Source organism: Vidua chalybeata, chromosome 3, assembly GCF_026979565.1.
Source record: "Vidua chalybeata isolate OUT-0048 chromosome 3, bVidCha1 merged haplotype, whole genome shotgun sequence".
NCBI lineage: Eukaryota > Metazoa > Chordata > Aves > Passeriformes > Viduidae > Vidua > Vidua chalybeata.
Genome location: NC_071532.1, coordinates 3,705,221 through 3,728,074, shown reverse-complemented (window position 1 = coordinate 3,728,074; position 22,854 = coordinate 3,705,221). Strand labels below are relative to the sequence as shown.

The 22,854-nt window shown below is 38.2% G+C and overlaps 1 protein-coding gene across 7 annotated transcripts in view; it reads left to right on the top strand.

Moving 5' to 3' along the window:
- GPCPD1 (glycerophosphocholine phosphodiesterase 1) overlaps positions 1-22,854 on the top strand; it is a 42,262-nt gene that overhangs the window by 16,059 nt on the left and 3,349 nt on the right. For 5 of the 7 annotated variants that reach the window (XM_053937155.1, XM_053937156.1, XM_053937154.1 and 2 more), the window contains 15 exons: positions 3,673-3,748; positions 5,550-5,591; positions 6,182-6,305; positions 8,671-8,914; positions 9,935-10,097; positions 10,189-10,321; positions 10,538-10,592; positions 12,126-12,218; positions 13,278-13,355; positions 14,187-14,226; positions 14,975-15,036; positions 15,921-15,986; positions 16,788-16,924; positions 17,685-17,820; positions 18,141-18,301. In XM_053937155.1, the coding sequence (XP_053793130.1) occupies positions 3,673-3,748; positions 5,550-5,591; positions 6,182-6,305; positions 8,671-8,914; positions 9,935-10,097; positions 10,189-10,321; positions 10,538-10,592; positions 12,126-12,218; positions 13,278-13,355; positions 14,187-14,226; positions 14,975-15,036; positions 15,921-15,986; positions 16,788-16,924; positions 17,685-17,820; positions 18,141-18,301 (1,610 nt within the window). Of the gene's footprint in view, positions 1-3,672; positions 3,749-5,549; positions 5,592-6,181; positions 6,306-8,670; positions 8,915-9,934; positions 10,098-10,188; positions 10,322-10,537; positions 10,593-12,125; positions 12,219-13,277; positions 13,356-14,186; positions 14,227-14,974; positions 15,037-15,920; positions 15,987-16,787; positions 16,925-17,684; positions 17,821-18,140; positions 18,302-21,033; positions 21,136-22,854 lie in introns of all 7 variants that reach the window. The other 2 variants (XM_053937159.1, XM_053937158.1) reach the window with 2 other exon arrangements.

Sequence of the window (22,854 nt, the reverse complement as noted above, 5' to 3'; positions counted from 1 at the left end):
TGGATGAAATGAGCCAGTAACTTAAAGTATTTTGGTCGAGGTTGTTCTTGCATTGAACATAGTCTGGGACCAGTGAGCTCCCTGTGAGGATCTTCCTGGGTTTTATTCTACACTCACTCTCTGTTTGTGGCAGTGGGTTGTGAGGGGGTTTGTGTGATGCACACCAAAACTCCCTTGGCTGGAATTTGTCTTCTGTGTATCTTAGGTTTTAGAAGAATATTTTTCCATGCATTGTTTGCATGATGCATATTCGAAAACCTGAGTAAGGAACACACCTTAATCTGTTCAGCTGTGTTCTGTATTTGCTTCTACAACTATAAATAAACATGCCAAGTTCAGGGCTACTTCTTTCAAGGCAAGTGTGAAATAACTAAGCTGTCTGTGCATGTAGCAGGACTTTAAAAACTGGATTGGAGGACATTTTTCACACTTTCTCTTTAATTACAGAGGTTTCAAATGAGAGTTAGATCTCCTTTTTTAAAGTGCAATTAAATAAATCCATTTAGTGTCTGGACTGTAGTAATAAAAGTGAAACTTAGACCTAGACTCAGTAATTAATGCTTTAGAAAAGCTTTTTGTAGATTAAGAACCCGTGGTTGTCATGATAGTAACAAAGGCATTATTATTTGCTGAGATAGCAGATAGTGTGTGAAACTGTTTTTGGAAGTACTGAGCTCAGCATTTCTTGCCAGGTGACTTTTTTGTGCTGCTGCCTTGCAAGCAATGGCTAAATGGCTTTAATCATTCAGTTTAGTGCTTAATTATTGTCTTCTACTTGGCACAGAAATCCAGAGAGATTTTGGTCAGAAATGCAGCTTTAGCAATTAAGTCTAATTTAGCTGTTTCATATTATTGAAGTAGATTATTATTCTTGAAACATAGTTTTAATTAGTGAAGTGCACTTGGATAAATGTGTTTGTGTGGCATTTTTATGATTTGGTTTAGGTTTTCCCCCCCTCCCCTAATGCCTACTCTGTTGTGCTGCCTTAAAGCAGGAACCTTGGAACTGATCTCCTAAATTACCATTTAAACATCCTCAGAAGTGTTTTCATTATTTAATTGTACTGAGTACCCAGGCACTTCATGCAGATGGTGCATCTGCTTTGAACCTCAGAATCATTATGCTAGATAGGCATTTTTCCCTTCCAAAGTGTCTAATGACTGCTGGGGAAGGAGGCCCCAGCTTCTTATAATGGAAGAAGACTTGATTTTTAAAGGAAGTTCCTTTAAAAATCCTTTAAGATGTCCTTTAAAATTGAATCGTATGTTCAGCTAATTGAGATCAAGCAACATAATGTTTGTGTTGGCTTTTAAAAAAAATGAAAGTGTCTGTATTAGTAGCAAAGGATCCACAGTGCCACTCAGTGTACTGCCTGTGAGATGCTTGATGTGACATTTCAATGGATGCCCTTTTTAAGACTGTCCTTTAGAAGCTCTCCTTTTAGGCAATATTACCATACTGTTAATATTGATGGCACATAATTTAGTTCTGCTGCTCAGCTGGGCTGCTTTTCAGATGTGGTCAGTATATGCCACAGAAATGACATTGTTGTTTCGACCTCATTGTAACAATGGCTTCTGTTACATGTAATTAAAACTTTTTTTAAATGCCTGTAAACTTAGAGGTTGTTTGAGCAGGGATTGAGAGGGTTCTTAGTGGTGTCTGTGCCTGTTCTCTAATCAATTGCCCTTTTTTTCAGGTAGCTTTGCTTGGCTCTTCTTAGTATGGAAAGTGTTGAGGGTTCCTGGGAATAAATGCACAGTCAGTGCATTGTATTCCTTTCAGGAGAGGAAATTGTGCTGAATGTATCTGGCATATGTTATTCAAATTCATTCAGCATTTTAGAACCTAACTTTAGAATGGACAGTTACAGTAACATAAGAAATAAATTGGTATTTTCATACATTTTATACATTGGGGGTTTTACAAGGAAAAACCTTTGCTTACTTTTTAAAGGAGACAGATCAGTCCATGTTAGGAAGATTTGCATTGCCCAGGTTCACAAACTAAACTGGTGCACATTGCTGTTGGAAATTTTGCATGCCTGCATGGTGGGAGTAAATGGCAGCCTTCCTGCTGACAAACATGGTTTGCAGCTTTAGAAACTGTCATTGTGACAGGCAAATGTCACTGTGCTGTGAAAGAAGGGGAAAGAAACTTCTCATTATTTACTTCTCTAGAAATCCTAAGTGTGGTCATTGTGGCAGCAGTGAGAAGTTGGGAATTAAAACTGCTCCATAACAGGAATAAACTGGAAGCAGTAATACAATTTGATTTCTGTTTTACATGCAGTCTTTAAAACATAACTAAGCATATGTGTTTTATTCTGACATGACCTTTAAGTGTGGATGCCTCTGCACTTGTTAGGAACGTTGCTTTAGCTGAGACTCACAGAGCAAAGCCATCCTACTGAGCTCTTGTTAAATGTTTGGTGTTTGCTTGCTGTTAACTCACCCAAAGGCTTGGGAGATGAAATGTGCTCAGTGTATGTCAAGAAATCCCACCTGCATGTAAAGAATTTACAGGGTGAGCTGTAATAGAACAAAGCATTGTGGTCCTGTGTAATTGTACTGCTGAGTTTGAAGCTTGGCTGGATGTCCCTGTGGGTCTGAAATCAAACAAGAACCTGAGCTACTGGGACTAGCTGGTGTTGAAGTTTCCATGTCTTTGGCAATAGTAGCAAATTTTTTTTGGAAATAAGAGTTACTTCGGCTCCAAAACATCAAAATGACAAATTGCAGCTATTTGGCAGTGGTTTTTACATCTAATAGTAACAACTTGTGCCATGCTAGGGGAAACTTCTCAGGGTGACTGAACTGGGAATCAGACACGTTCTCTCTGTTGTTAAGTTGTGGTTACCTAAAAGCTTTTACCTAGAAAGCTATTTCAAAGTTAAGTTGTTCTGAAAGAAGAGTTTGTGTTACTGCTCTGGTTATCTGAGTCTTGGCTATGTTTGTCAACAAATGTATTCTTTTGGTGGACAATATTTCTTTTTAATGAAAGTATCTAATTTATCCTGCTCTAGCTGGAATAGTCTGCAGGGTCTTCATTGCTGGCTGATTGGGTCAATTATTTATGTTTTAATTAGATGATAAATGACTTGCTTTCCAGTGCCACAACTAAAATAACTGTGTTTTATATAGCCTTTGAATTTTGTAAGGCAAATTTTGAAGAAGAGCTCACCCCTGCAACTGCTATGTGCATGAGTAGGTGCTGAGTGCTGTTTGGAATTAGATATGTGGGGTATGTTTTTCATAAACTGTTGCTGTAGCTTGAGAACAAAGTGAGCACTCTTAATGAATTCAGATTTTTTTTTTTTTGGTATCAGAAGGAAACTAAGGTAGTCCAGCAGAGCATCTGTTAGCAGTGAAAGTTTAATGATTCCATGTAACTTCTCTGCCATGTCAGACTGTCACAAGTTTTGTCATATGTATTCACAACACATTAAACAGAGTCATCAGCAGTTGCAGGGGTAAGAAACCTCATCTGTTTTCTTTCTTTCTTCTTCAGTCTTTTTCTCTCTCTGTTCCTCTCCCTTTCTTCTTCTCCTCCTTCTTTTGCTTCCTTAAATCTCTTTAAGTTTAGTTCACAACCATCCCAAACAGCTTCATGGGTACAAAGTCAGATCTAACAAAAGAAATTATTGCAGACATTTAACTTTTAAATTACAGACTATCGATGGTCCCTGCGAAGTCATAGTTCACACGTGGGAGACTCATCTACAACCACGATCAATTACCCCTTTAGGTATGGGCATCAACTGCATCTGTTTGAGGCATATGCATAAGATTGCTGATATGCTGCACACTGGTTTAGAGGGATTGATAGCTATAAAGTACTTAAATTTATTAATGTGTGGGAGGTATCGACTTTTTCTTTGCACAACATGGGCCTTACTCTCAAAATATATATGTATATATACATAAGTGGCTTCAAAATGGAAGTGGATGTGGAATTCTTTGCTGTCATCCTTAAGATTATGTGGGTTGGTTTTTTATTCATTTGGAATTTTAATAATTTTCTGTAAGCTTAATTCTTTGAGACTAAGGATCCATATGATCTTTTTTTAAAGAAAATGGGGGGGAGGGTGTGAAGTCACTGCTGTTTTTTTTTTTTAAGTACTATTTAATTAGTAAAATTTTAAACAAAAAAATGTTTAATTAGGCTTCTATAAGTAAATGGATTAATGAAAATAGCAACATGAATGCACTTATTTACCCGGCAATTTAGCACAAATGTATTTTGCTGAAAGAAAAGGTGGCATGCAGACTTGCATATGAGTTACTAATGCTTTTCTGAACAGGGAAAAAGTTTGGGGTTTAAGAGTGACTGAAATAACCTTTGAATGTAGCTTGTAGTTTAGATCTCTTATGCTGCTATGGCATGTTTTATGCACTGTCTTTTCTAGCACATAAAAAATACTATTTTCTCCACACTTAGAAGTTCACATTTGTTAAGAAACTTCCTAATTATTTGAAAAAATGTCTTTTAGAAAGAAGGTGGTATCAAAGAATCTGTTTGTTAGTCATTAATAGTACCATGACCACATTCCCCATGTTCTCCCTTTGCCTTTTTTTTTTTTTAATTTCACTTGAATTAGTAGTGTTTCTATTCCTGTAAGAAGGTTATTTCTGTATTTGTCAGTAACTGATAAGAGAAGCAGCCTATCCTCTGCTAGAGCCTAGACTTTATCTCTAAATTTAGATTATCTCATTCCAAGTTGAGATTTTTTTTTTTTTACCCCAAGTAATACTCAGTTCTTCACAAGCAGTTTTTAAGAAAATGCAGCAGTGCACAGTATGTTAGCACTGGGTCATTTTGATCCTAAATTGTTGCCTGTGCTTATTAAGAAATAAGGTTAGGAGCCAAATGCTTCTTAGGGAGAAAAAAAAGGGATTAACCACTGTAGAGGCAAGATTATGTGAAGTTTTATGTTTTGAGAAATGCATGGTTTGTTTAGACTTTCACAGTTCTGTTAATGCTGGTGAATTTACTTAGTGCTTTAAGATTTCAGTTCTTAAAGCTTTGGAAAGAGTAAGGACAAAAATAAGTGTGAAGTGAGCTTTTTCAGTATTTGATGCTAGGTTGGTTTCTGTCATGTGGGCAGAATAAGAATTTTAATTGTGACTGACCCGATTTAAAAGCTTTAAATGTGCAGCAGAACTTGTATGTTTGCAGGAAAATTTAATGTCTTATAAGTAAAGCCTCTTAGATACTAGTGGGATGTAGTTATCAGCAAAATACTGCAGCAAGCCAGAAAATAGTGCAACCTTTTTACTCTCAGTTCAGATAACTTGAAGTGAAATGTGGTATTTTGTGTGTTGCTTTTTTTTTGTGCAGAAACTGAGAAAAACCAGAAATTGAGGTAAATCTTTATAGAAGGTTGCAAAAAACATGCTGCTTTGTCCATTTCAGTTTTCCTGCCTTTTTTTAGATGCACTTTTTAGAAGTGAAGTGGAGAAGTAGAATTAATTTAACTTGGCAATGGTTTCTAAATGTGAATACTAATTAACTTTTTCCCATTCTTTTCCGTTCCTTTTAATTCTAGAAAATAAAATTACTGTCGATGATGGACACTTTGGAATCTGTAGTAAGTGAGATATATTAACTTAGATATATTCTGCTCTTTACCATGAATTTAATTTAAATAAGGATAAGTTTTGTAATTTAAAACTATTTGAGATTGTAGATTTTGAGAAAATTGCCTATAATATATATAATAATAATTTGCTTTTACAGTTATTTTTGTATCCAGCATTTGTGAGTTCACACTCAGGCTCTTATCCTCTCTAATGTTAATAAAAGAGTGTTAGGATGAGTTGAAGTTTTTTCACTCTGATGGTGTTAAAGGTTGAAACTTGGGAACTTTAAATGATGAGCATGCACTTTTTAAAAATACAGAATAGGCTTAGCTTTCTCCTAGTACCTAGCCTCATGCTAGGAAAAACATATATATGTTATATAATATATATATTATATAATGATATATTATATATAATATATATTATAACTCCTCATGCTTGGAAAAACATAATCACACTGAATGTACCCACTCTGCCTCTTCAGTCAGAGATGCAGCTGCCAAAAGGTTCTTGTAAGCCCACACCTCGTGTTCTTGTGTGTGCACAAATAAAGTTAAGTTACTAAAATGTTTTCTCCTTTCTGTGTGGCTTTTGGTAGATGGTATTAAAACTGTGGATGCCGGGTGGCTGACATGTCAGACAGAAATAAGGCTACGTCTGCATTATTCTGAGAAACCCCCTGTACTGATATCCAAGAAGAAATTTAAAACATCAAGGTTCAGGTAAGAGCCTGCTCATCTCAGTATGCAATTTACCTCATGTTAATTGTCAATACCAGTGATAACTTTTTTTATTTAATTAATGTAGCCTTTAAATTAATTTTTGGGTTACTAATAGCCCAATTTCCAAGTGTTAAAGCACAAATACTTCCTCCATACTTGTCTTGGTGTTTCTTGCTTTTTGGCTGGAACTGTAGTGTTCTTAGGTTCTTACTTGAATCAGTTTGGTGCTTTTCTCTGCAGAGGTGCCTCAAAAAGCAGGCATTTTTATAACTCCACAGTTAATTGTCAGAAATGGGTATCTTAGCCCTGGTGTTAAGAGGACTGCACTGTTGCACACAGTGGATAAGGATTTGGCTGGGTGGTTGCCCCTGGGTGTTGTGGTCAGCTGTTTGATGTCCCAAGTGAAAACCAGGGATGAGGGATGTCCCTCAGGGGTCGGTGCTGTTGGTGACATGGAAAATAGGGTTGAGTGTCCCTTCAGACCTCACCAAGGCCAAGTGCAAGCTCCTCCACTTGAGCTGGAGCAATCCCAAGTGCAGGCTGGGTGGAGAATGGATTGAGAGCACCCTGAGGAAGAAGGACTTGGGAGTGTTGGTGATGAGAAGCTCGATGTGACCCAGCACTGCACACTTGCAGCCCCGAAGGCCACGTGCATCTGAGCTGCAGCAGCAGCAGTGTGGCCAGCAGGACGAGGGAGGGGATTCTGGCCCCCTGCTCTGCACTGGTGAGACCCTCCCTGGAGAGCTGCATCCACCTCTGGGACCCCCAGGATAAGAAGTACATGGAGCTGTTAGAGTGAGCCCAGAGGAGACCATGAAGGAACACTTCTGCTGTGGACACAGGATGAGAAATTCTGTGTTCTTCAGCCTAGAGAAGAGAGGACTCTGGGGAGACCTTTGCAGCAGTCCCCAAAGAGAGCTGAAGAGGCACTTTGGACAAGGGCCTGGAGTGACAGGACGAGGGAGAACTGCTTTAAACTGGAAGAGGACAGTGTTAGATGGGATATGAGGAAGATATTCTTTGTGTGTGGGTGGTGAGGCACTGGCACAAGTTGTCCAGAGTTGTAGGTGCTGAAGCCCAAGAAGTGTTCAAGGCAAAGTTGAATGGGGCTTGGAGGAATCTGGTAGAGTGGGTGTCCCTGCCTGTGGTAGGAGGGTTAGAACTAAATGATCCTTAAGATCCTTTCCAAACCAAACCATTCAGTGGATCTGTTATACTTGATTTATTTCTTCTTTTTCTTCCAGTTTTGATTTGATTCCCCCTCCCACCAATTCCAGACCTTGCTGATGAGGGGAAGATTTATTTAATATGATGCTCTTCAGTGAGATTTATTACTTGTGTTCTCCACAGCTTTGCCTTTTTTCCTTACATGTTATTGCAGGTAGAGAGCAATTTCTGAAGCCAGCTTCTTGTCTAAGTTAAATGGTTGAAATAAAACTTGATAAAGTAGATGCATTCACTAAATACTTTGTCCTAAAATGTTGGATCTCTCCAGTAGTTTCTGTGACTGTGACTCACTATGGAAGTGTCATTTTTCAAATTTCTGGAGTGCCTGTGTTGTAACTTCTTTTTTTTTATGAGGATATATTTCATTGTGGACTTGGTGTCATAGTTTTGCATGATTGTAATTATTTCTTTGAGATATGACTTCAGTTTTACTGATGACTTGGCATCTATAAATGATAATCCTGTATCTCATCTGCTGTTTCTGTGATGCAGGAAGGGATTTGGTTTACTCATGTATACTTACATCACTGACATAACTAATTTTGTCTGGAAGGTTTGCTCTGTATGGTAAAGGACTCTGAGTCTTACAGAGAAGCTTGTGCTTCTCAGTCCAAGATTTTTCAGAAATCCATTCAGTTTAAATGCTCATTTAGGATTTTTCAAGAGACTTAACTGCATCAGCCTATATTACTCTATTAGAGTACACTTATCTGCCTTATCAGAGAGACATAGCAGCCACCAATGTTCAAGTCTTGATCTTGATGATGACTGCTGTTTTCAGTGCTTTTCATTAGCCTGTTGGCATTATGGGTGGCAGTGTGTACAGGAAGGCTGTGTATTTGGCAGCCCAAATAGCCTGGTGGAGTGCTGCCTCTCAGACCACTGGGAGAGTTTTCACATTTACCCAGGTTCAACTTTCAGCAGTGACTTGAGCACTGAAATCTGTCTAAAATAAGATGCAGACAATGGCTGCAAACTCTTGCTCATGTGAGGAGCCACTGTATACAGTGCTGTTCTGTGAGTGGTGGAGTTGAGAAGGATTCTTGTGTTCTATGAGCTTCTGCTCAAGCTTCTTCCGAAATCTTTGCAAAGACACTGCAGCGACTTAACCATTTGTTTCATGTTTCTGGTTGAGTAGAGTAAAATTGACCCTAGAAGGCCTGGAGAAGGACTATGATGAAGAGGGCCAAGAGAAGACATCCCCTCCTGTCCCTCAGAAGATGGCAAACACGGTGGAGTTCTCCTTGATCAGTGACAACGACTACAAGTGTCGGCACTCTCAGCCAGACTGTGGCTATGCTTTGCAGCCAGACCGATGGATAGAATACACAATACAAACCATGGAGCCTGATAACTTGGAATTAATATTTGATTTTTTTGAGGTATGTCTCTTTACCCCTAAGAAGCAACTCCGGTCTGCCTTTTGGAGCTCAGTTGTTGTGAAGATTTCACTGTTGAAACAGAGCTACTGCCTGATGTTCTTCATCTTTTGGATTTATTTACACAAGTGTGAGGCTACTGACTCCCAGCCCACTGTAGAAAGGTTGTTGTGAGCGTTGTTGATGTGGCACAGGAAGTTTTTTAGCACTGCTTATTTAGAAGTCAGTACAAATTAGACTTGAATCTGTGTGTGTGCAGTATTGTCTGCTGTTAGGTTGGCTTGATATTAATCCAAAAGTTCTGCTTCTCCTGCTTCAGCCTGTACAATGTGTATATGAACTGGTTATATCACAACCATTGAGTCTAAATTTTTATATTATAAGCAAAGGACAATTCTCTGAACTAACTTTTGCAGATTAAAACTGGATTCTCACTACTGTGTCTATTATTTTGCACTGTTTTTTCCCCCTGAAAGGTCCTAATTTGAAGTTCTTTTTAAAAGAAAGCAACTTGCACAAAATTATGTTTTTTAAGCATTCTCTTTTTGGTCTGAAAATGCCTTCAAGATCACTTACAGTCATAATTGTAAAGTGTCTACATAATTCCAGAACTTGACTATGGTCAAGTGCACATTCTGTATATTAGTTCTTCCCTGCAAATGCATACCAAGTTTTTTAGCATTTTAAGCATAAATATTATTCCAGTTAATTTTTGTTCTAAATGGGACTTGGGCATTTTAGAAGACAGACTATTCCATGCATGCTATTTTGATGTGAAAAGTTTACCAGATGTAAGGGGTGTCAGAGAAAAATGTGAGTTTTGTAGATTTCTGTTAAAATTTTCATTTTCCTGATAGTAATTCATAACTCACTGTTATATTAAACAACTTTAGCTGAAACTAGTGTTCTGTGTAACACACAAGAAACTTGTGTCCTGAGGAGCAAGCCAGAAGAGTTTGTTTAGAATACTCACTCCCATCTAACAGTAGGGGTTTTGGGTTTTTTTGTTTGTTTTGTTTTCAGGAAGATTTAGGTGAGAAGGTAGTACAAGGTGATGTGCTCCCAGGTCACGTAGGCTCTGCCTGCCTCCTGTCATCCACAATTGCAGAACTTGGAAAGAGTGCTGGAGTTCTGACACTTGCTATTATGAGCAGAAATCCAAGGAAGACAATTGGAAAAGTTAGAGGTACAGTTGATGCCAGCAACAGATGCAGATAATTTTCCTCAAAGCCATCTGCTGTTTACTGACATGTGAAGCATTGCTGTTTTTCTTGCAGTGGACTACATAATTATCAAACCCATCCAGGGATACAGTTGTGATATGCAGGCTTCATATGCAAAGTACTGGAAACCAAGAACAACTCTGGATGTTGGACACAGGGGAGCAGGGAATTCTACAACAACAGCTAAGTAAGTCTGTTTGCATTTTAAACTGGGGAGATTGTTTTGTGTCATTGACATCAGTCGAGGAAGTGGACAGTTTACAAAGCTGCAACCCATAGTCATTTACTTCAGTATCAAGTTGTGGGTATTATCTAGAACAAAAACTTGTGATTTGTGTTTCTGTTGTTTCAATTCTGTGCTATACTGCATCTAACAAATCCTTTTTTCTGGCTGTTGTTTCAGGCTTGCTAAAGTTCAAGAGAACACCATTGCATCCCTGAGGAGTGCTGCTAGTCATGTATGTACACACATTTTCATACACACAGCACCTGTCTAGTGCAAACTAGGTTGGCTTGTATGCTTAATTTGCATGATTCAATACAGTGAATGGTAATTGAACTGATGTAAATTAGATAAAATCACTGTGGAAATTGCCTGAGTTATGGGAAGTTAATAGTGGGTTAGACTCTCATTCTCAAGTCCCTTAAAAAAATCAAAACTTGCATTTAGTATATTCTGCTGGTATTCTAATACAGGGGAAATTTTAATCTCAACCCTATACAGCTAATTTGAACAAGTGAATAAAATTTTGGTACTGCTTGAGTCTCTCAGCATCCTCTCAGGTGGCAAAGGTTTTGCTCAGGGACTGCTGTGTACTGAAACTCGCTGTCTGAAAATGTGACTTGGGAGCTGAGCTGTAGAAGAAACCAGTCCTTGTTTTGGTGCTTGAAAATCCTAAGATAGACCTTCCAGTTGGGGAGATAATAGCTCCGTGTGCCCAAATTCTGTGATGGAGGTGGTCACTTTTATTCCTTCCAATAATCTTGATCACTGGACAAAAACATAGTTACTTAATTACTGTTTTGAACAGTAGTTCTTAATCCCCAAGTGGACTCTACAGGTTTATAGACAGGCTTTTAAAATACTCACAAGAAATAAGCATTGAGGCAGAAATTTGCTGTGAAGTCACCAGCAGCATCACCAGAGAAGTGCTTTCATCTATTTGCAGATTGAAAAGGCTGAAAGCCACCACTTTGAAAATACTTCTGCTGAGAAAAGGGCTGAAAAAAACCCATGTCCTCTTTTCTCTCTGTGCTGATGGAGAAAGTGTGTGTCAGGGTGATAATTTGAGGAATGGTATTCTTGGAGGCCTTCAAAGGAATGACTTGCAGACAGCCAATATAAGTAAAAAACCCCAATCCTGTGGCCCTCCCTCTTTTCCAGAAGACTGTACTTAGAGCTTCTGGATCTTTCTTCCTTTTTTAAAGCCTAACAGAAAATAATTTAGAGCTGAAAAGGGCAGGAGAGTGCTGGATGCAGCTATTTCTGCTCTTGCACAGGTTGTAACACGCTGCTGCTGTGTTACTCACTAGTGACTCCAGAAGTTTGTTCCTATATGGAATATCTCCCTAAAGCCTTGGCAATATGGAGCCATCACTTGTCTCTTGGTGTGGTGGTGGGGAGGAGGGAGGAAGATGCCTCAAAGTTATCTGTGTTTAAAACATTTGTGTCTAAAAATATTGTCCTAGTCTTTCTCTGTAATCAGGTTCACAAGACTTGAACCTTATTAGAGGGTTTTACAAGATTAAGCAAGATAGATGTATATATGTCTGTATGATGGCAATTAAGATAATTTGCCATTTAATTTTTTCATCTTTAATAATCCATTGCTGAGCATGATTTACCTGGTAACAGCCAGGTGTATTCAACTTCTGCTTGATGTCCAGGACCTGTGAATACTTGACAATAGTTGCATGCAGTTCTGTAGTCCTTGTGCATAAGTAGTTAACGGGCTTTTGTTCTGTTCTGTGTGGTTTTCAATTTTCTGTAGGGAGCAGCATATGTGGAATTTGATGTGCATCTTTCTAAAGATCATGTGCCTATAGTATACCACGATCTCACGTGTTGCATGGCCATGAAAAAGGTAAAGAAGATAATAGCTGTATTTTATGTATAGATATGGCCATTCTAGAAATGTAAATTGTCAAGAATAATTCTGGGGACTCAAGGGATGGAATGGCAGTAAATGTGCAGCATTACTTAGTGCACAGAGCAGGGAAGTTGAATTTTTTCCTTTTGATGCTGTAGCAACAGCATTTCAGATGCATGGTTTGGCACTCTGCAAGCTCACATTGTAGTTACTACTTAGCTTCTTTCTGACTTAAGATTTGGAAGAAAAAAAAGCAGACAGCTGCTGTATTCAGTGGTGCTTAGGGGGCTCTCTTATACTGAGGCCTGAATGTTTGCATTCTGTCCTGTTTTGCTTATTTTCCCTCCTTGTTCTGGCAGTGAATGCAGAGAGAGATTGCAGAGCACACTGCTCTGTCTTTTTGGCACTGGGTCTTGTTTCTTCAAACTCCCACAACCATTGCAGTATTGCACTTTATGAGAAGCTTGGTTTTGAACAGCTGTGGAAATGGAACTTTGACTGAGGGGAATGAATAATCAGTGTATCTTCACTCAGTATTGTCTTGCTTAGTAAAAATTTCTTAGTGAAGAGGGGAAGTGAGAAATGGACAGAATGTTTTTGACACCAGATCTTTATTTTGGGAGTGGTCTTGGTGAATTTTACCCCAGGACGTTTATCTTTTTTTATTCGTTTCTGAGACATTGGATAAACAGCAGTAAAGTGAACTGCCTTAAAATATTTTTTACTGCATTTCTTTACTTGTAAACATCTTACCTGAATACATTAACCAATCAAGTTTTTACAGAATAATGATGCTAACATTTTGGGAGGAAAGAACTTTGAAGCCTCTGACTTGCATGAAAGATGAAACACTGGGTTTCTTTCAAATTGTTTTATGCTTTTAAGTGCCTGTGTTGTCTTGTGAAAACTGATCATCTTATTCATAAGATATCACTTGTGTCTTTATCAATAAATTAGGAAACATTAATTGCCTTTATGGCTACTATATGAAAGGTATGTAGGCTTTTTTGTTGTTTTCAGTGATGCTTAATTATGTGTTGGTTCTCTTCAAAGAAACTGGATACAGAGCCTTTGGAACTGTTTGAGATTGCAGTCAAAGAACTCACATTTGATCAGCTGCAGTTATTAAAGGTATTGTTTCCTTGGCTAGTACAATATGCTGTGTGTAGAATTTTATGAAGCTTGGAGGTTTTGGGAGCAGCTACAGATAGTTCAGGACAGTGCAGTTTTAAAAATGGTACAGAACAATTGGGTAATCCCAAGAAAAATACTTTTGCACCGTTTTTACAACTTGGATAAACGTCAGTACTTTTATCCTCTAGAAATGCGGTGTCTAATTTTGAAATAATAAAGGGACTGTGTTGGAACTGTTCTACCTTCCAAACAGAAGTGCCCTGTCTAGATAAAAAAAGAGGATGAGTGGGCTACTGAAGACTCTGCTGAGATACCTGCCCTCAGTCAAGGACACCATCTAGCTGGTCCAAGAACCATATGATTCTTTTTACTTCAAATTACTTGGTCTGCTCCCTTTTGTGAAGAGAGAGTTTGAATGGAGCAAGGGAGTTGGCTGTGTCTGGCCTCATTCTAGCTCAGTACATGTGACTGTAATACAAAACAGGTCAGCCCTCTTCACTGGATTGAAGCACAGAGGAGGGATTAATGTTCAGACTTCTTCACATCTTGATGTTGAATTATAGTTTGTATGGGTTTACCCTTAACACAATTCCTGAATTTTCAGTGAGCATGTTTTCAGTTTGGTTTTGAGCTTTTCTTGAAATCGTTAAAACAAAGTTTGAAAGAAAATTGTGATGTGTACAGTATGTCTTTTTTTCTTCTACAAATGACTGTAACTATGTCTATAATAGACTTTTAAACTGTAAAATTATTTAGAAGCAAAATTAGTTACGTTTTACATGTAGGAAGATGTGGGTAGAGTGTTAATGTTGCTCTTATGCTCTTCAGCTGGCTCACGTGACGGCCCTGAAAGTAAAAGATCACAATGGTATGTACTAGTCTGGAAGAGTGCTGGGATTGATTTATTACCATGTAATTATAAAAAATTCTGTGGTTGCAGATGCTTATTGTAATCACATTTGTCCTGAACATTTCTAAATGCTTTTGTAGTTAATTTTGTGCATGCTGTAGAGTTCTCTACTGGAAAGGAAATAATCTGAACAGAAGTTACTCCCTTGGGAAGCAGGGACAGAAAGATAGAAGGCAAATATATAGATATATATATTTCTGAATAATCATAACAAAATTGCCACTGATGTTTCCATTTTATGCTTCTCCAACTGTTCCTTCAGCTCTCAAGAATTTCTGACAAGAACTTTGGTAACTGCTGTAGGATGTCTTAGCTGTTAATTTTGGCCTTAATTATCCCCTTTGTAGGGACAGGAAATTATCTCACACATCCTACCTGTATAAGAAAAGATAAAAAAAAATTAAACAAATAAGCCTTGATAGCCAAGGCTTATTGTGGATATAATTCACTGAGTGAAGTGGTGAAGGATGAGAGAAGCCATTCTGAAATATATTGTGGCAAGGTTTTAAATTCCAAACCAGGAATTGCCAACCCCATCATGGGAGTATGTCAGTGTTAGAGGAAAAGCTGTAGGTAATCAAAAGGGAGACCTGATTTCATTGTTCACTCCTAAAGGCCTTACCATTTTGAGCCAGTCTTTCCTTGCTGGCATTACTGGGATTATGCTTCTGTTTGTTTTAATTCATTATTTTATATTTCTTTGCAGCATCTTTTCAAGAGGAAGAGAACTCTGCTTTTGAGATGCAGCCATTTCCTTCTCTGCAAAGAGTGAGTAGTGAATATGGAGCAAAGTGATTGGGGAACATGAAAACCTGTGTTTTACTTTCAGCTTTGCACATGTGGCAAGGGGGATATTGATTTTTGGGTTTAGGCCTCTGGCATCAATGCTGGAACTGAGAACAGGGGTTTATTGCTGGGCACTGGAGGGTTTTCAGTGCTTACAGGTAACAATCTGTGTGTGTTTCAAGCTTCTGAAGTCTTGAGGCCAAGCTGTGTAGCTCAGGGTGCACTCAGTTTTACAGCTGGTTAACATGTGGGCATTGCCTGTTAATGCATTGACAGTTGTTTCTAATTTTGAAAGAAACTGCACCTGGCCTTTGGCAGTTCCTCACAGTGTCATGGCTATCTCTCAGAACCAGACACTGAGAAATGTTGAGTGAATTTCCAGTGTGCTTCCATTTAGGACTGGTTTGTGTTAGCTCCACTTTTTGAAAGCACCTTGCAAATAATTCTTTACAGGAATTTCACATGAAAGAACTTTTGTTATCATGGTAATGGCAAGCTCCTGGATTTCATACTTAAGATGCATTTTGCATTCAAAAGAACTTTCTGGAGAAATATTTTTTTTTTCTTTAGGAGTACAAATGGGGCATTTCTTACAGGTGTTAAGGTGAATTGACTCACATTTGTACCTTGTCAAAATCTTGTCTTTAAGATTTTATTTTATCCACTTCTATGTATTCATTACGTTTAAACTGGAGTACAAAAGGGTGGATATTTGTGTTGTATAAAATGTTAAAAACCTAGGATTTTTAATTCTACTGTTAGACACCATTAGCATTAAACTCCAGTGTATTCTCCCAACAATGACTTCACAGTGCTCTGTTGTCCTCCTTTGCTGTGGGATCTCTTCATAGTAAATCTTTTTTCAGGTCCTGGAGTCTGTTTCTAAAGATGTTGGGTTCAACATAGAAATAAAATGGATCTCCCAACAAAGGGTAAGTAAACATACATGTCATTTACTTGTAAGCTTGTAATTTGATGTGACAATTTGTGAGCTGCAAAGGCATAATTTTTGTGGGGTTTTGTGCCCTTTTTTAAAAATAATGCATTATTTTTAAACTGGGGGTACAGTAGCACCACTCCAACAAATGAACAGATTTATTCTTAAAATGATAAAAACTATTCATAGGATTGAGTTCAGACTGCTTTTGGTAGGAGACTCTTGTTAAAATCAACAGATCACAACAGGGCAGGCAGGAAAGTGCCAAGAAACTCAACCTCTCCTGGCCCAGTGCAGCAGCAGCTACAACAGGGTGCAGTAGTGCAAGCAGCTGCTTCCTTCTGATCAGCAGGGTTGCAGACTCAGCTGGATTGTGCAGCACTCAGTCCAGAGGGAAATGGTTGTAAAGGCTGGGATTGGAAGGCTGGAGTGGGGGAAGGAAGCTAAGGAGAGTGGTAGGTGGAAGTCAGTATGCTAGAAATAACAACAGAGAGTAGCTGCTGTAATTACTGGTCTTCAGGGAATTCCTTTGTGTTTTTGTAGCTGTAATAGGCTTCCTAGGAATGCATTCCTTGGATGGGGAGACAGGGAATTTTTCAGTGACTTTTATTGCTGGGAGAATTCAGCTGCACCTCTCAGGCTGTCAGTCCTGGAGAGCTGTAACCAGCACTGAGCAGACTGAAGGATTGATTCTGCATTCAGATTTTGCTCAGGTTGACTGAGAGACCATTGCTGGATAAAATAATTTCAGTAAGCATTAATTTAAGTGACTCAAACTTGTGCTTTCTTTTTCCAGGATGGACAGTGGGATGGCAACTTGTCAACTTACTTCGATATGAACCTTTTTCTAGATATTATTCTGAAAACTGTTTTGATGAATGCTGGAGAAAGAAGAATTGTGTTTTCTTCTTTTCATGCAGATATTTGTACAATGTAAGTTAAGAAGAGAGAAATGATGTCGTTTGTTTTTGAAATTTATTTTTATTTGGTAAAATTTACTTTGTATTTAAAAATACACACCAGGAAATAAATAACAGGTGTTTTCCTTAGATATAAAATTTGGGTGCCAAAATAGTTGGGAACTGAAATGAGGCCACTTTGCCATCTGGAATGAGCCTGAAAAATAAAAATAGGTGAACAAAGTCATAGTGGATGTTTTTGTCAAGTGTCTTTCTGGATGCTTCACTCTTTCTTAGCACAACAAAAAAGGTCAAGGTTTCTTCTGGCATCCCAGAGTTTTTTTCAGTCATACTTGAGGGGTGTGCAAGCCTAACTTAGGAGCAAACTATCTTGTTACAGTATTCAGCTTGAAAAATGCTTTAGTAAGGTTTAGGGGCTGTGTGTTAACCATGCTTAGAAAGTCCTTGTTGTGGATCTTCATGATCATCATGAATCTGTGCATTTAAGGAGAAAATGGCAGAATATAAACATATTGAGGATGTAAGGCTGAGTTCAACATCAAGTCTAGCTTCCCTTAAGCTGTGTGTTAATCTCCAGTAGTGGCAAAAGGACTCATTTGAGCAGTTTGTCAGCACAGTTTGATGCTAAACTGTGGGACCATCTCCTTGCACCAGCTAGGAACTAAAAGAACCTGCAGGAAAGAGAGGAATTCCCCTCAAAACAGTGAGATCAAATCTTTGTTTTTTCACTTTTTTTTTTTCATTTGCTACTTGTGGACTTTTTTTCCTGACAGGATCCGGCATAAGCAAAACAAGTACCCTGTGTTATTTCTCACCCAAGGGGAATCAAAACTCTATCCAGAGCTGATGGATCTCAGATCTCGCACAACTCCAATTGCCATTAACTTTGCACAGTTTGAAAACTTGCTGGTAAGCTGACAAGTTAAAATCAAACGAAATTATTACTGCTTGTTTTAAATCTGTCACTTTTGACACTAGTGCTTTAAATTATGACTAACCTCACAAAAGAAATACACTAATATTGGGTAACTGCCGAAAAATGTCCATTGTTTGAAATGTTTTTTAATAGAGTGTTTTAAAATAGCACTATAAATAAACTCTCTAATTGTATTAAATAATTTTTATTACTATGGACGAAACAGTAAGGATCTACCAGTGTCAAAAGATTAAAAAAGCTGATGTAAGTGTTTCAGAAACATGGATTTTAATTGAAGTCTTTTGTATTTCAGGGAATTAATGTGCATTCTGAAGACCTGCTGAGGAACCCAGCATTTATTACCCGAGCCATATCCAAAGGCCTGGTTATTTTTTCATGGGGTGATGATGCAAACGACCCAGATAACAGGAAGAAGCTGAGAGAATATGGTGTTCATGGGTTAATATATGACAGGTACTTAATTGTGGCTTTTTAAAAGAATAATCATAATCACCACCATCACCAAGCTTAGAAACTGTTGTAAATTGATTCTGGTGAAATTTCATGTTGCTTCTTGGTTGACTGGGTACAGAAAGTACAAGGACCCAATAAATCTGGATCAAGAGCAAATCTAACACCAGTTCCCCCTCTTTCAGCTGTATCTATGAAGCAAAATAACTTTTGTTTTTCCTGAGATCAACATAAATGTAATTTGATCCTTTAAAGAACAAGTGCATGGCATACATGTTTAAGGTGCTACTAATATTCATGACAGTAATTTTTAAGTTATGTATGTGATACAGCGAGGAAAATGTTATTTAATTGTTTGGAAGTTTCAGCATTCTACACTGAGCTGTGGAAATAGTTAACATAGCATTCTGTTGTGTTTCAAAGCTGTGAATTCACATTTTTCCTGTTGAAATTAGCTTGGAGTGACTCCAGGGCAAACTGCCAGATTAGTAATTTCAGAAAGTAGCTGTTACATCTCAAAGTTCAGGTAGAGACATCAGAATACTGTGTTAAATATTTGAACAAAAGTGTTGTTGTGCTATTTGGTGGCTTACAACAAACCAAAGTTTTAGGTCTTTAGTCTTTGAAGATGAGAAATTCATCATTATGAGATGAAGTTTAATTTGAAAAGCTGTATTAAACTAGAATTTCCTATAGATAAGAAAGTAATTAGGAAAGCATTAAGTGTAACTGAAGTTTCAAATTACAGAAGGCTTTCAAAGCTTCAGCTTTAGCAACAGTATTGCTTTGTATATTGTTTTACCTAAAAAAAAAAGAAGGGGGTTCAATAATTGTCAAAGGCTCTCTTTTATGAAGTGAAAACTGAGAGTAAATTTAATAATATCTAGGGGCAAGAAATAAAATATGTTTGCTCCTAGAGTTCTAGGCTCTCAGTGTAAAAAAAAAAAAAAATAGTTAACTCTTTTCAGTCTGTTGCTGACTGCTGAGAGTCCTTTCAAGGTGGTGGGTGCATTGCTTCTCAGGTTTGCCAGAGGTGCCACTTCTTGTGCTGTACAGAATGTCTCCTATTCATTGGCAGTAAAAAAAGGAATAACCAGGTTTTTGCACTGAGGATCAGCTTCAGACTGAAGACATGGACACATAAGTCCTCTGTCCTGCAGTGCTGTGTGTTGGCACCTCTGCTACAGCTCTGGATTGGGGCCCACTTTAGTCAGTGAAAAATACCTCTGGGCTAGAATGCAGGTGAAGCAATCCTCTAACTACACAGTGTGCAGTCATAGGGTACTGAAATTTTATTCTGTGGTGTGCATTAGTTGAAGTGATACATTACTGGTGGGGTGTTTTAATCAAACACCACTGCCTAAAGTCTTTGTGAAATGTCTCTTCATCTCGTGTCTACTGATCCAGTCCTCCAGAGTTGTTAATTACTCCTTGTGCAGTAGATATTCACTACTGTGGTAAAACAGTGAAGCAGGGGACAGCCTAATTTCTGACTTCATGTTGCTTTTACTGCTTTAGATGCTCTAAACTAATTAAACGTTGTGGCATTTATGTCGAGGCTGCAAGTCACCTACTTGTCACCTTACGTGTCCTATTGTACTGTTTGGTGTGTTTTAAGTTGTAGTAGGACAGTAGAACACCCTTTATCTCACTTTTTGATAACCAGCCAATTCTTTGGAAGGCTGAATTCCCTTGTGGATTTAACTGAACAAAAATTTCTTAACCTTCCTTCACTGTTTAGATCATCTGGATTCTTAATAGTGTTCATCTCTCCTCTCGCTGCCTGCCTCCTCTATCACTTCCACTTCAACATATTCCCATTTTTTGGAGAGGAACCCCAAAATTAGTATTAACTCCAAAGCTGTTATTGCAGGCTTGTTCTTTCTAAATGTAATTTCCCTTTTTTTTTTCTGTAGGCCAAAACAAACCATGGTATGTCCCTTTGCAATTCTTAATTACTTTTCAAGTTTTACTAATTGTGTGAGTAAAATTAAATTCAGTCTTAATACAGGTTAGGGATATGACACTTTCTGAAAGTTGCATCAGATGTCTCAAGGTGGACACTTTGAAATGCAGGTGGTACCTGCAAGTCCTGGAATGTAGGGATGTAAAACCTGGCAGCAAACATTTCCACTCACAGCTGGAGCTGCTGGGTAAAGAACCAGTCTTTCAGATCATTTGAGACTTGGAGCTGATATTTAGAGTTTAAATAGGTATGGTGTCAGCATCCATATTCTGTGCTGCTTGGAGTTTAGAAATAAATAAATCTAAATCTGAATTTAAAAAGCAGAACTTGAGAGAGAGAGATGTGCATGACTGTTCCAAGGTCTAAGTAATAAGTAGGGACTGCAGTAATCTGTTTTAGTGTAAAACCAGTTCATGCTATTGTTGTGTCTTCAAATTCCACAATATTTCCAGGGCTGAATTAAGATGGTGCTTCTTCCATGGTTTCTGCATTTTTGTTCTCTGGATTTATGGCCAAGTCCAGATATCTATCAAATATGGTATTTTGTGTTGCTGTTTACTAGACCTTTACTTAAACCATGTTACATGCTAATTATCTGAATAATCTAGGAAGTGAATAGAGGAATTTTAGTGAATTTTAGGTTGCTTGTGTGTGGCCCTGAGTTTTTTTTTTATTACTGTGTGCAGTAGTTATTTCTGAGCTTATGAACTGTGTGCATAGAGATTATTTCTGTAAGATATTTTTTTCCAAACTTTAATCATCCATGTAGAATTGACCAAAACACTGTAGCCAGTTGTGAAGATGGCAGAAAAACTGTGTCCTGAATACCCAAAGTTGGTGATACCAAGCACTGGGCAAAAAAAAAATGCAGGTAGGGGGTCTGGCTTTGCTTTGCATGGAGAAAAACTGCAAGACTAAATCTGGGAAGCTTACAAATGCCAAAAGTATTAAAAGGCTGATCTCACTGGGGCAGAGGAAAGAACACAAATGCACTCACTCCCCCCATCCAGGCCTTTCTCCACTTGGGCAGCAGATTATTACATCCAGCCAAAGTCATGAATCCAAACAGATGTTCTGGGGTGGTATTCTCCTATTTTCCTATGTTCAACTGCCATTCATCTCAGTGTCTAACCAAATTATGTGAATTGAAAGAGCAGCCTCTACAGAAAGGTGCCATGTCTGCCCTCAGGCTTTTATCTGGGCTCTTACACAAGAAACTGCTTTGTGTGCATGACTGGGTATCTTCTGTCTGCACAGAAATCACATCCTTAAAATGCTTTGTTAGTCTGATGTTTCAATTTTAATTAGAGAAGAAATTTCAACCTATTGTGAAATTCTCTGGCTTGGTTAAAGTGCTGATTTTTAAAGCAGTATTTCTGAGGTGATTGATCTGGTGTTTTCTCCTGGATAGGCATTGTAAACAGTCCAGAAAATATTTCTGTATTTTTGAAGATACTTAACTCAGTAAGAACAGTGCAGCCTTGTGTTTTTATACCTGCTGGCTGGGTATTAAATACCAATGTGGAGAGGGGGTGGGTGCTGGCTTACACTTGCATCATCTTTTCTCATTCACTTTACATGATCTGAATTTTATTTGTTGAATAATACACAGAGCTGCATAAAAATCCTGAATCACTGTTTCCCAAACATGGATGCTGAGAGCTTTTCCATGAGAGCTTTGTCCAAACACTACAGTTCCTTAGGCTGCATGCTGCATTTGCAGGCAAAAGCTGTGCTTGACTGGTATTAGTAACTTCCCAACATTTACACAAATTTAGCTGGCAATCAAATCAAAAGCATTCTAAACACTTCTCAAAAGCAGAAGGCTGCTGAAATCTGGGCTGCCCTGTTTGCCTGAAACTGCATGTTACTTAAATAACAGCATGGTTATGTGGAGGAAGGGTAGTGTGAGTTGATTTATAATCTACTCAGTGACTGAATTAAGATGTTATGCAATGACAGTTTAAGTCTTCCCTATTTTGTGAATTGCAGAGTAAACTCAAGTTTTTCCTCGAGACCTAAAGAAAAGTGAAAAGTTTTAATCAAAAGCTTCAGAAAATCTTCTGAGCATGAAAACAGTATTTCAGTGCTGCTGATTCTTGTGTTGTATGTGTTTTCAGAGGTTGCAAAACACCTTTCAGGAGCCAGACACATCAGTTTTACACCCCCTGCAGAGCCCTGCAACGTCCTGCAAGTCTTTTGTAGAAGGTGCTTACTTAAAAAAATAATGTTTAAAGGACTTGTCAGTCTTCTGCAGGGCTTTCTTATTAATAGGAGGTCAGATGGAGAAACTTTGGTGCATAATTGCTTACAAATAATTGTCCTGTTGAAGAATGGAGGCTAGGGAGATGAGAGTTTATTCCTTATCTTTACAGTGTTGTTGGAAATAATGGGAGAAGTACTGGAGCCCTTTTGCTGCAAACTGGTGGTGTAGTTTCATGGACCCAAACAAAAAGTAGGGTCAAGAAATTCTGAAGTTTTGCTTTGAGTTGTCTTCTCTGCCTTTTGTTTAAAAGAAACCAAATACCCACATTGGAGTGGACTGGCTCTAGGGAGAGCTCAAAAGGAAGCTTGGAGGGTTGAATTCATC